Below are 14037 nucleotides of genomic sequence, written 5' to 3'. Positions count from 1 at the left end.
TTTTTGAGACAGCATCTCCCTGTAGCTGGCATGGAACTCAATATGTAGGCCAAGTTGGCCTAGATCCCACAGAGATCCACCTGCCTCTGCCTCTTGAGTGCTGGGATTAAAGGCATGTTCCACGATGCCCAGTGCTAATATGCATTTCTTAGATAACTTGTTACTATCTCACCTTGTCTGATTTAATACCCATGTAAGAAGCAGAGAGTCAAATATAACCAGGCAGAATTGAATGAGTGAATTAGAATTGTGAAGCCTCAAGCCAACTCTATCACAGCCTAATCTGTCCCTGAGCTAATCTGGTCTCTGGGCTGTCAATACAATAAATCCTATGTCTGTGCCCCTCCAGGCTTTATTAGCATCCTCCCTTGTCAGGAAGGCACTAAACCCTCCGTACCTGAGCCTCACTGGTAGGGCACTTGGTATTTTGAACGATAAAAAGACTGAAGTGTGTTTCGTTTAAGTTTCAGCTGAGCACCCAAGCTCAGCGTCTTCATAGTTTATAACTCAGTAGTAGAGCACTTGCGTAGCATGAATGAGGCCCTGAGTTTGTCTGCAGCACCACAGAAAAAGGAAGGGAGGGAAAAAAGAAGATCCAATGAGCCAAGCCATCTGTTTCTCACATTTCCATAAAAGGCAAAGAAATTATTATCAAAATAAGTGCCCCTGTGCTTCGCTTGCCTGCTTGTTTCAGATTCTAGTTTGGGGTGGAACTCCCCATTTAATTGGTTTTTCTCTTCCATTTCTTCTTTTTAAAATAGTGTCTATTAGATCTTCTTTTCTGATTATAAGACTAATGCACATTCATCATGGACGTGTCAGAGGCTAAGAAGCAAGCTGGACTGTGCAGATCACCCCCATCCTTTCACAGCCTTCTGCCTGTTCTCATGACAATACGCTTTTCTCCTTTGTTTTAAGCATTTGTATTCTAGTTTGCTTTCAATTGCTGTGACAAAAACACTCTTACTAATACAAATTTGGGGAGGAAAAGGTTTATTTGACTTATATCTCCCAGGTCACAGTTCATCACTAAGGGAGCCCAAGGTAGGAGCTCAGGGCAGGAACCTGGAGGCAGGAGCTGATGCACAGCCGTGGAGGAACGCTGTTTACTGGCTGCTTTATTTATTTATTATCATTTTATTTTATCAGAGCATGGGGTATTGGTTTATTTACAGAAGAGTGGGCGCCCCACATTTACAGCTGCACTGTAAAGTCCACCACACACAGATCCTGTGACATCCTGACAGCCCCACAAAATGGTAAGAGAGGTATCTCTTCTTGTTCTCAGCATATGTATATATATATATCCTTTGCTCCTCCCCCAACATGCAGCTAAGGTCGACTGATTGGGTATGGGGGTAACTGACTCCTCCCTCAACTCCTTGATGAGCATGGGAAGGAGGTGTGACTATAGCTTGCCGGCATAGTGGTCAGAGAACATTTCCAGTTAACACTCCACCCCTTCCTCCAGTTCTTACATTCTTTCCACCAGCCTCTTCTGCAAAAGTCCCTGAGCCTCGGAGGGGGTGGTAGGTGTGGGATAATCTTCCTCCAGTTGCTGCAAGGCACTGAACTTTCAGGTCTCTGCATCATCTGTTTTCCATGGGCTGTTGGCCGGTTTCAGTGGGATTACATCTTCTATAAAAACACCCACAACAAGAAGCAAGAACATCTAATCGGTGGCTGCTATGATAACTTAACCTATGGTGTAAACACAAATGCTTGGTCAGTACTTTAGCAGGTGCATCATTTCCATCTAACAAAGCAATTGCAGTGACTTCCCACTGGGGCCTGTATTCTCCTCGTCATAGGGGTCAGCCTGCTTTCTTATACAATACAGAACAACCTGTCCAGGTGTGGCACTGCCCACATCACTCAAAAATCAAGAAATTACCCCACAGACATGGCCACAAGCCAATCCAATAGAGGAAATTCCCCATTTGAGGCTCCCTGTACCCAGTTGTGTCAACTTGACACTAAAGCTATTCAGCACAATTTGCTTTACCCAGTGATTCCCCCTTTTTTTTTTTTCCAACTTCATTTCTTAACCTCTGCTCTCAATATTTTGGGGTTTTTGTTTGTTGTTTGTTTGGGGTTTTTTGGTCTTTTTGAGACAGAGTCTCCCTGTAGCCCCAGCCAGGCTGGAACTCACTATGTAGACCAGGCTAGCTTTGAACTCACAGAGGTCCACCTGCCTCTGCCTCCCAAGTGCTGAGATTAAAGGTATGCACCACATTTATTCTGTTATCTTAAATTGTGTTCTATACTGGAAAGGTTGTACAAGGAATGAGATTTAAATTTAAAAAGCTGGGGCTGGAGAGATGACTCAGTGGTTAAGAGCACTTTCTGCTCCTGCAGAGGACTCGGGTGTGATTCCCAGCACCTACATAGCAGCTAAAAACCATCTGCAACTCCAGTTCCAGTAATTCTGATGCCCTTCTGATCTCCATGGGCATTGCATGACGCTGTGCACTTAGATACATGCAGGCAAAACACTCATATACAATAAAATAAAAGTAATAACTAAAATATATTGTGTCATTATTGCTTGCCTTTAAGGCATACGGCTGCTGCTCTAGCCACACCACGCACTGCCTACTCACATGCCATTACAGTCCCAGAATGAAGCAGAGATAGTTACCATGGTATTTATGGGATTTGTCCAGGTATCTGAGCCCCATACAGACTCTATACTTTGAAGCCACAAAGACTGAGTAGGTCAGCTATATTGCAGAGCAGGTTTTGGGGAAGAAGCCCTCTTCCCTGTTCCTAGGTGTGCTGCTCATAACTGTGCCTGTTGAGAACAATGGATAAATCAGGACTTCACACACTCTGTGGCTTTGGTCGTGGTTGTACCAGTATCAGGTTTGCTCCGTGCAAAGTGTTGGGTAGGACAGTAAAAGGCTATCATATCCTGCATTTATTCCACTGCAGTGTAGAATGGCCTACCTGACAGTAGTGTGACTCCTCGGCCCTCCTGTTGACCTGAGCAGTATTTCCATCATGAGCTACCTCCTAGTCCTTCTTCCCCAATGGCTCCAAGGTCTTAACCTTCCTGGGGCTTCCTGTCTCCTGTGTGTGCTCCTATGGTTCTGTGATGGTCCCTTGCTCAGCTCCTCTCCCTCTTCCTTGAGTGGCCTTCAAGCCCCAGGGTCTGTAGATATCTCTGTACGCTGTCTCCTCTCAGCTGCCCGTCACTACTCTTACCAGCATTGTTACTGTGAGTTGTTGACATGTCCTGTCAGCTCGCCCCCTTTGGGTCTTACAGTCCACAGTGTGACATCGTCCCTCAGCTGTGGCATTGGATGCCTTGACAAAAAGAAAGAACCATAAGAAAAGGGGATGGTTGGCTCTCTGTGGCCCATGGGAGGATTAGTGCTACAGGTTGGTAGAGGTCACCTCTGTGTGTACACAGTTGCCCTGAATTGTCCTGACTCAGAACACAAAGCGTTGCAGCTGTCAGAGCCCTACAGGACTGTGACAAGGTTAGGATACTGCCTGCACAGTCTCAGAGTTCCTTTCTACAGACGTGGTAGTCAGGAGTGGCAGACTCCCTTGCCTCTTAGAATTCTGGAAGCTAGGATCACCTCATGCACATGTGTCAATGATGATGTCTTAGAACATTTTACTGGGTTTTGTTGATGACCCCAGGTAACCACCCGCACTCCTAGAAGCAATGTTGGCTACATATTTAGAGCCTGTTCCTCAGAGGTAGACAGACTACTCTGAGGCCTTTTGGCACTTTTCAGGAAGGAGCCCAAGACCTCAAAGGCTACCTACCACATGGTAATAGTCCAGTGTCGCCACATGCTCTCATCAGACACTGCCGCCCAGAGCCTGGGCCTGCTCTTGTTCAATTTCTGTGCTGAAAAAAGGACTTGATTCATTTGTAGACTTTGTGTCCCCTGTTTGCTTCTCCATTCTTGTGTTTCTTTTTTTCTTTTCTTTTTTCCTGTATTTCCTTTCTCACTTTTTCTGGTTTTTTGTCCTTTGCTTGTTTTTATTTCACCTCCCCCTGTCCCTCTCCACCTCCAAATTCCTCTCTCTTTTTCCTCTTCCCTTTTTTTTTTTTTTTTTTTTTTTTTTTTTTTTTTTTTTTTTTTTTTCTCGTCTTCTCTTTTTCTTTTTTTTTTTTTTTTTTTTTTTTGTCTTTCTCTGTTTCCTCTTCCTCCTCCTCTTCCTTGTTTGGTCCTTTTTGAAGTTGAGCCCAGTGGCGGGACTCCACGGCGTAGACCTCTCTCCTTCTGCCCTTGCTGTGTCCAGGAAGGTAACGTAACCTCACCCACTCATCCCCCCATGCCTCGGAGGGGCCGTAGCCACAGTAGTCCAACACGGAGCGAAGGCCCAGCAATTGCTCCTCTCTCTCTGATTTTTGATAGCTCTACTTCAGAATGTCATGAGTATGTGGAAGTTTCTTACAAGGCACAGTATCCCTTTGACTATCTAAGGGAGGACGGGAACAAAGGGACGCCAAAGAGCCTGTGGACTCCAGCGTCTGCAGATTGCAGAATTCCTTACAGTCCTGCCCACCATTGGTGCTTGGGGGCCTACATGCTCCAGGCCACCATATAGAGGGCCAGGAACACAGGGGAGGAACCTCCCACTGTGCCAGCAATTTGTATTGATGGAGTCAAGGAATACTGTCCTTACAAAGACTGGTCTATACAAATGCCCCCAAGTTTTGTTTTGTTTTGTTTTGTTCCAGAGCAACCACTAAAAACAAACTTCTCTACCTCATGTCTTGCTGAGTGTGTCTTGTTTTGTTTTAAGTTTGTCTGATTTGGAGTCTGTTGTGGTGATAAGGTTGTCATTGATAAGGCATGTGGGCAGGGGAAGGGGAGTTTGGCCATGACTAACCCCTGCTAACCTCTTACTCTGCTCTCCATGGCTCTCATATGTGACCTTCACCCACCCTACCACATCCCCTTGCTCATCATCTATGACCAACCTCCACCATGGCTCATGAGCGGTATCCCGATGCTCCCCTCCAACCTCTGGTGGAATTCTGGCTCTTTACACCCTGGGAAGTGGGAAGGAGGGACAGACTTGGTGGTGCACTCACTGCTTACTGCACTGGACAGCTTGCATGCCTCGGGGCTCCATCTCCATGGCCACGTGGGCACACTGTGCAGAGACGCTCCAGAAGGAATGCGTGGAACTGGGCTATAGGCTGCTTTAAAGCCAAAGACCCAAGTCTATTGGATTGGGTGAGGAGAGCTTGCGCCCCCAGACCTGTAGGCAGGCTCGACAGGCCGGTATGGGGGTACCCATCCTTGACAGTAGAACTCAGGGCCAGTACCCCCACCTCAAGAGCAAGGGTGCATGTGTGCTGGGGACGGTGCAGACACTAACCTTTCTTGTGTGAATATGAGTCATTTCTGCCTCCAGAGCATGGCCACTGGCTAAAGACTTAAACTTAGGCCTGACATGCGTCCAGCATATGGTGACTGAGGTTGGCCTTTTACCTAAGTGTGAGAAAGTCAAGGAAGTGGGAAAAAGCAAGTGGGGTATTGACATGGGAAAGGGACCCACTTGAGGATGTCTTCCACACTGCTGGGCTAGGACACTTCTAGGTTCGATCTTCCAGGCAGGTTACTCAGAAAGTGGAGGGGCCTTTGAGAGCTCTCTAGTCCAACACTTCTTAATATGAGGCCCATGGATGGACTTCAGGAAGCCCATGAATACCCTGAGTTCTGTATAAAATTATTTGATGTTGGGCTAGGGGTAGCTCCGTGTCAGGGCATTTTCCTGGCATGTATGAGACCCTTTGTTCCATCCCCAGCACACAATAAATAAAATTTTATGTCCACATAAGCATTTTTCTTGAGATTCTCAAAACTCTAATCCAAAAGTATTAAGGAGCCACTGATTTAGTGTTCTTCCAAGACCAAGCTACACTGGCCATGAGCATCTTTGTGCTCCAAGTAATGGAGTTTGTTCCTTCCTGGGTGGTTTGATTCCTTAAAACATCCTTCTCAAAAAAAAAAAAAAAAAGTCCTTCTGCCATTCTTTTGCTGCCACTCCTGATGGAGACTCAGTGCCAGTCATGTGTTAGTTCAGGGCAGGCCAAGTCAGCAGGTGGCCCAAGAGCAGGGGCCTTCCTCAGCCCCAGGGTCTGCTGGGAAAAGCTGGCAAACAGCCTGATGTTCTGTCTACCATGCAGGCTTGGCTGGAGTATTTGTTGCCAGGCTGCACATGAAATGATGTCCTGGGGTTTGAGAGATGGCTCAGCAATTAAGAGCACTGACCCGGGTTCCATTCCCAACACCCACGTGGCTGCTAACAGCCATCCATAATTCCAGTTCTAGGGGATCCAATGCCCTCTTCTGACCTCTGTGGGCACTGCATGACCTGGTGCACTTACATACATGCAGGTAAAATGCTCTTACACATAAAAAAATTAAATAAATAAATTTTTTAAAAAGAAATGGTGTCTTTGGGCTGGGGATGTAGCTCAGTGGTAGAGTGCTTGCCTGACACATACAAGGCTAGGCAAGTACATAAGAAAACAAAGAAATGGTGTCTTCCTGGTCAGAATAGGCAGCAGTGATGAGGTATCAGTTAGGGGCTCCTGAAAGAGACAGCTACCCAGGAAAGAAAGTCACTTAAAAGCAAGGTGTAGAGCTGGGCATGGGGGCACATATGAATAATCTCAGCATGTGGTAGATGGAGGCAGGAGGATTAGGAGTTCAAGGCCAGCCTGTGCTACCCTACCTTTAAAGCAAGGTATAGTTTGTAAATTTACACTTGTTCCGTTTATTAGACTGTTTTCCTCCAAGGAGGCCTAGCACATAGCAGGTAACAGAGAACAAATGAATGACAGGATTAAAAAGGGAAAGAAAGCCATTTAAGACACACACAAGCCACTAAGCAGAAGTATTAAGGTATTAAGAACAGTCATCACAGGACAAGGAAGGACTGGTGGAATGTATGGCTCTGTTAGACCCCAGGGTAGGTACGGTGCAGTGGCCTGTTGTCCTCTGCCCCCCAAGGCGGTAGGCAAACGTTGGACCTGGCTTGGGACTGTTCCGGCAGCATCTTGCTTGGCTCTTTGCACATTTGCCCCAGTGTGACAATCCCTCTGGGCTGGGCAGTCAGAGAGAGACCATCCCCTCGCCTGACCCTCGATCTCTCTCACAGGCATGGGCAAAAAGGATGACCCCAAACTGATGCAGGAGTGGTTCAAGCTGGTACAGGAGAAAAACGCCATGGTGCGCTACGAGTCGGAGCTAATGATTTTGTGAGTAGACCGAGGTTTTAAGAGCCAGCTACAGGGGCTGTCAGTGCCTGACACATCCCAGAAGGCACACACAATTGCCCTGATTTGATGGGGTGAGAGGGCTGGGTCCCCTAGTCACTGTCGCTCTCTCTCTCTCTGTCTCAGTGCCCGGGAGCTGGAGCTGGAAGATCGGCAGAGCCGGCTGCAGCAGGAGCTTCGAGAACGCATGGCTGTGGAAGGTAAACAGAGGTGAGGGGGTGGGAAGATAAAGTGGGCCACTGTCCCCAGGCCACACCTGATGCCTTCAGCCACTTGGCAGATAACCTGAAGACTGAGGAGGAGCTGTCAGAGGAGAAAAAGATACTAAACGAGATGCTGGATGTGGTGGAGCAGAGAGATTCCCTGGTGGCTCTGCTGGAAGAGCAACGACTCCGGGAGAAAGAGGAGGACAAGGACCTGGAGGCTGCCATGCTGTGCAAGGGCTTCAGCCTGGACTGGTCCTGAGCCTGGCTACCCTTGCAATTGGTAGATTTGCACCCACCTGACCGGGCTGCGTTCTCCCAAATCACTGGATCCAGGATGCAAAGACGCCTGGAGTCCCTGGGAGGTTGCACACTGACGCATGTGCTGTGGGGAAACACCAGGTGAGGGTGATGGTCTGAGGTGACTCCACCTCCTGGGAGAGACCACCTGAACTTCCCACTCGGGAGGGAGGAGATGGGTGTGTTTGATGTGTGCCCTGGGGAAAACCCCTGCAGGTCCCTGAGAGCTTGCTGCCTGGCACCCCTTCCTTCCTTCCTTCCACTGGTAAGAGAGGGAAGTGGCTTCTTCTCTTGAGAGCCACCACCACCACAGAGCACCTGCAGAGCAGAAAAGCCATCGTTTTCATGCTCCCTGAAGCACCGCCAAAGAAAGAGGCATCTGCAGAAGTGGGCTGCGGATAGAGACCCAGGAGGAGGCCATACCCGTAATGGTGGTGGATGCCCACCCTAGCATCCAGGGAAGCTAAGCAGTAGGCAGGCTCTGAATCATTATGCAAGTTAGGAGGACACAGGAGGGTTCTGTCCCCTGCCCTACAACACACTGGATTCCCCAGTGGCCAAATGCCTCAGGCCACTCACTGGTGGTGGCCTGGGGTCCATGGATTGCTGCATTTTGCTTTTAGTTCACAACCATGTTGACACTGGAAAGTAATGACTTTGGGAGGGCTCAGGGAGGCCCTACATGTCAAGCTCCCCTGTTGACAGACAGACGTCATCCCTGGTCAGCAGCCACATCAGTACAGGAGACAGACGTCATCCCTGGTCAGCAGCCACATCAGTACAGGAGACAGACGTCATCCCTGGTCAGCAGCCACATCAGTACAGGAGATGACCCCCTTGGCGGTTTCCTGTGTTTGCACATTGAAATGAAACTGACAACCTGGCCAGACACTCAGCCACTTCGGACCCTTTTTGTCGATTAACTTATTTTTTTAATACTTGAAAATAAGCAACTTCGTTTTTATATCTTTACTAGAGACACTGATCACCTGTCACCTGCATGGAGGAGTGACTGAGAGGTCTTTGTATATCCCACGCAGCCTGATGCAAAATTGACCTGATACTTGTTACATGCATCTATTTATTAGCCTTCTTCATAGTATTACTGACTTAGGTCGGCACCAGGGAGCCCCTCAAGGCCCTGTGGGCCCTTCTCGAAGCTTTTCTGTCCCTCCTCCACCTAGCACCCTGTTCCTGCTGATCACTGGACTTAGAGCAGAACTGTCTCTTGGTAGAATGCATATCAGCATCGTAGGAGGCCAGGAGGCAGACAGGCCGCTCTGGTCTCTCCCTGTTGGGATCTTGACTCTGTAGAACTCCTCAGTTTTGCTGCCAAGGTTTTACCTCCTCAAATAGGTTGAGGATAGGCCCTCTTCAGGGGACTGGGACCAGTTGGGATGTGACTTTGTCATCAAGCTGGCAGGTGAGAGTGCCTCTGTCCAGCCAGACAGGAATGCATATGCTGGTCTCTTCCCCAACACACCGGCAACTCCAGTCTTCGCTGCCTGTACTACAAGTTCCTTGCTCAGCAAGGGACACTTAGCACCATGTAACCAGCTCCATAGCCAAGCTGTTCATTTCTCATGGTTCAGCCAGAAGCCCAGCAGTGGGGGCCAGTGTGCTTCTCTATCAAAAGAAGCAGCAGAGGGACCAGTCCATCAGTGCCAGACCAATCCAGAAGGGGCATGCCAGCCAGGCCTGGTGGAAGGGGCCCGTGCAGAGAATAAGCCGTCTCTGGCAGCTTTTCAAGGCTCCTGAAAGCAGCACAGCCAAGGACCCACACTGACTCTGGACTTCCCATGGGAACCACACTGTGCCTCAACTTGACTTGAACATTCACCCTAACTCCAGAGGAGCAAACAGCCTGTCTTGGGTCTTCACTCCGTGCAAAAGCTGCCATCTCTCCTATGGAAATCCAGGTGTGCTGCTAGCAACCACTACAGCGCTAATGTCCTCACTTCTTTGTTTCTGACGTGGCAATATCGCTACTTTTAGCCTTTGTCTGAAGGAGAGAGAGGAGGGTGAAGGTGTTCTGGATTCCATTTTCAGCCACAGTCTGCCAATCAGACTGGACTTGGGACAGGATGTTGATTGCCCGAGTGGCCTTCTCCCCACCCCTGTCCTCTGAAGTGCCACCGGCAATCCTGTGCAGCTCAGCCCTGTCACCCCTGCTAACTCAGAACAAGGAAACTCTTTCCAGAGTGACTCATGAAGGATGCAGGGGCAGTGCTGTGCTTCAAGTGGCCTCACAGAGCAGAAACACCAGATGTTCCCTTCCGCCTCTGTCTTGGTCAGCCGTGACATTGCTGCATCTTTCCAAAGCACACGATGCTTCCTGCAGTCACTAGAGAGGTGGCAGAAGACTTTGCAGAAGGACCTCAGAAATCCACCAGCCTGGGAGACAACCCCCAGCTCTCCACCTGTGACAGTGTGAGGACTTCAGGTTCTCATAGAGCACTTTTTTAACGCTCCCAATTTGTAACCACTAGTTTGCTGTTGATTTTAGTAATCTGGGGACTTGCTACATGAAATGTTTTCCACTTCTGGAAATGCATGCAGCTCTAGTCAAATGCTCTTCCCCCAAATTATGTCTTCACTTGAAGGCAGGGAAGAAGGATATATTTACACTTTATATACATATAAGATGCTAGAGTTCATTTAAGTAAGCCCAAATACATGGGGATCCTCTATATCCCTTGAGGGCAAGCAGAAGACAGCCTCCTGCTCCCAATTAGGTATGAGTCTGGCCAGGAGGTCCATGTGGGATTCTAAGTCTTCTCACTTGGCATCTTTGGGTCTTTGCCCCAAACAGCCATCCTCAAGCTGATTTTGACCAGCAACCATAGACTTCAAAAGATAAGACAGTTTTCACTGGGACAGGAGAGAAAAAGAGTTGGGGGTGGGGAACAAATGTCAGGGACTGGGAATATAGCTCAATTTTAGAATGTGTGCTTAGCATGCATGAGGCCCTAGGTTCAATCCCCAGCACCACACACACACACACACACACACACACACACACACACATACACACAAGATTTTTTTGAAAGGTGGTAACATTGACCTACAAAGGAGAATGGTCTGTTTTATGCGCAATAAAAGTTTTTAAAAGAAAAATTTGTGAAGTCATTTTACTGTGCTTGGCATTCATTGAGCCAGAACATTTCTAGATCACCTGTCATTTGGGTAGGTGATGTATACACAAGCCATTTGGCTAGCTTATGTGTGTCAGGGTTGTTCAAAGAATGTAGCGCATTGTTCCGTTTGTGATTTTTGAGTCCTCCATGTTTTCCTGACTCAGACATCAGCAGCTAGCTCTTAAGAAACTGTCTGTGGCAGCCCTATTTGATAAGAGCACTGAGTTCTGCCAAGGAAGCCAGAGCCAAACCCTTAGGGCAGTTTACCAGCTATTCCAGAGAGAAGGCTGCTGTCCAGGACCCCTGTGTGATGTAAGGTGAAGAAAAAAATAAATTAATTAAAAAAAAGAGGACAAAGTAGAAAAACTAGCTCAGGCCAGGACAGATTGTAGCCCTAGACTTCTGAGAAGAAAGGTCATGAGCTGGAGAGATAGCTCAGTGGTTAAAAGCACTGGCTGCTCTTGCAGAGGACCCAGGTTTGATCCCCAGCACCCACATGGCAGCTAACAGCCATCTGTAACTCCAGTTCCAAGGGAATCCAACACCTTCTTCTGACTTCCACAGGCATTGCATGACATAGGTACACTTACATACATGCAGGGAAAAATCTCATACACAAAATAATAGTAAATAAAAATTTCAAAAAGAAAGAAAGTTCATGATCTTTGTCCTTTGGAAAGCAAAATGGAACTGAGGGGTCACCTGGGCCCAGCCACCTTTTCTCCCTAGAGCCATCCTTATGGTCAGAGCTTAAAACAGGAAGAACTTGGCCAAAGTTCACAGTTCAAAGCAGCCCCCATAGCAGGAAATGGTGGTAGTTTTAGGAAGGCAGCCAGAGACTAATGCTATGAGGCTGCCTTGAAAAACAGGTTCCTTCCAAGAAACCACCTTTCCTAGCCTCTGCCAATACAGCTGACTCTTCTCCTATCAGGAGAGTGGGAAGGGGAGTTTGGATATCTGCCTAGGTAAGCTTCTGTGTGGTAAAGATACCGATATAAGGGTAGAAGTCCTCCTGAGTGGGTCAACCCTCAGACCTTGGGTCTGTGCCTTCAGTTGTACAAGTCAGAGGTAGGTTTATGCTTGTAAACTTGGCTTCCCTCCGTTTGGAATTTTCTGGAGAGGAAAAATTCCCTCTCCTGGCTCATAGTTGATCCTATGTTGAGTAGTACAGTCAGAGAGATAGGGGATATGTAGATTTAGGGGATAGTCTAGGTACAAAAGGTCTGGAGGGGGGCCTATAGGCAAGGAGGCTTAGACACTGCAGAGTGAGTAGGAGAGCTCATCTTTCCTCAGCAGGAGCCCAAGGAGCAGTGGGGGCCACCTCTCTCCTGACCCAGGAGAGAGGAGCAAGTCACTACCCTCTGCCGGACTTCCAAACACCAGGAATGTATTTCCTTCTTGGATGAAAGGTTTGACCTTCGTCCTTTTTTATTTACATTTCTTTTAGAAGTTTCCTTCTGATATAAGATCCTAAAACACACCACATAGGGACTTTCATCTCATTTTTCCTTCCTCTTACAAAATATATTTAATTATGGGGCCAGAGAGATGGCTCAGTGGTTAAGAGCACCAGCTGCTCTTGCAGAGGACCCCAGGTTCAATTCCTGGCACCCACATGGCAGCTAACAACCATCCATAACTCCAGTTCCAGGGGATCCAACTTTGTCTTCTGACCCCTACAGGCATCACAGAACATAGGTGCACTTATACACATGCAGGCAATACATTCATTCACATAAAATTATATGTAATATATATTATATATATTTAATTGTAAGGTGGTATTTATAATTTAGTGACCTATTTTCAGACAAGCTCTCTCTGGTCTTCCAGACTTTATTGTGACCATGTTATAAAGACTATCTGTTTCCTAATCTTTGGTGAGTGGCCAAACATCTCCCAATAATGGAAGAGACAACCAGCAGGTTCTCCTCTGGTATGGACACCTTCTTGCCTTACTAGCTAGTTGGTGGTCAAAAGAGAGATGGAGAAAGGAAATGGGAGAGATAAAAGGAAAAGAAGTTGTTGGTCAAGAACAAGTTCCACAATTCTTACATAGATCTACACTTAAAATACTAAAACCTGGCTCAAGAGATGGCTCAGTGCTTAAGAGCACATACTGTCCTTGCAAAAGATCCAGGTTCAGTCCCAGCACTCATGTCAGACAGCTTACAACCACCTAGAAGTCCAGAGCATCCAGGGAATTGGACACCTAGTCTCCTTGGGCACCTCTACTCATGTCCACTTACACACATACAAACACAAGTAGTTAAAAATAATGGAGCTTACGGGCTGGAGAGATGGCTCGGTGGTTAAGAGCACTGACTGCTCTTGCGGAGGACCCAGGTTCAATTCCCAGCACCCACATGGCAGCTACGAACTGTCCTTAACTCTGGTTCCAGAGGACTCCGAAGTCCTCTTCTGACCTCTGTGGCATCCCATGACATGGGTGCACTCACATACATGCAGGCAATACACTCATACACATAAAATAAAAATAATAAATAAAATATTTTTTAAAAAAATAATGGAGCTTAGCCAGGCATGGTGGTGCACACCTTTAATCCCAGAACTCGGGAGGCAGAGGCAGGTGGATCTCTGTGAGTTCAAGGCCAGCCTGGTCTACTTGGGGCTACAGGGAGACCCTGTCTCAAAAAGACAAGAAAATAAAAAAAATAATGGAGCTGGAGAGATGGCTCAGCAGTTAAAAATGTGACCTCTGCTCTTGCAGAAGACCACATTCAGTTCCAGCACCCACATCAGGTGGCTCACAATTACCTATAACTCCAGCTCCGGGGGATCTGATGCCTCTGCCTTCCACAGGCATCTGCATTCACATGCACATACCCACACACAGACACACAAAATTTAAAATAATAAAAATAAAGCCAGCATGGTGGCACACACCTTTAATCTCAATACTCAGAAGGTAGAAGCAGGACGATCAGAAATGCAAGGTCATCACTGGTACATAAAAAACTTGAGGCCAGCCTTGGCTACATGAGACCCTGTCTCAAAAGTCAGGCATGATGGTGCACGTCTTTAGTCCCAACACTCAGAGGCAGAGACAGAAGCAGGTGGATCTCTGTGAGATCAAGGCTAGCCTGGTTTACATAGCAAATTCCAGACCAGTTGGGAC

At 47.5% G+C, this 14037-nt stretch overlaps 1 protein-coding gene across 3 annotated transcripts in view; it reads left to right on the top strand.

The window, feature by feature from the left end:
• The window catches only part of Mical3 (microtubule associated monooxygenase, calponin and LIM domain containing 3), a 203394-nt gene extending 192516 nt beyond the window's left edge, over positions 1–10878 (top strand). For 2 of the 3 annotated variants that reach the window (XM_008847918.3, XM_029570834.1), the window contains 3 exons: positions 7141–7240; positions 7385–7458; positions 7539–10878. In XM_008847918.3, the coding sequence (XP_008846140.1) occupies positions 7141–7240; positions 7385–7458; positions 7539–7723 (359 nt within the window). In that variant the 3' untranslated portion in view covers positions 7724–10878. Of the gene's footprint in view, positions 1–4201; positions 4268–7140; positions 7241–7384; positions 7459–7538 lie in introns of all 3 variants that reach the window. The other variant, XM_008847917.3, reaches the window with a different exon arrangement.
• The last annotated feature ends 3159 nt before the right edge of the window (positions 10879–14037 follow it).

Source organism: Nannospalax galili, unplaced genomic scaffold (genome assembly GCF_000622305.1).
Source record: "Nannospalax galili isolate Female #2095 unplaced genomic scaffold, S.galili_v1.0 scaffold1104, whole genome shotgun sequence".
Taxonomy (NCBI): domain Eukaryota; kingdom Metazoa; phylum Chordata; class Mammalia; order Rodentia; family Spalacidae; genus Nannospalax; species Nannospalax galili.
This window is presented reverse-complemented; position numbering and strand designations above follow the sequence as displayed.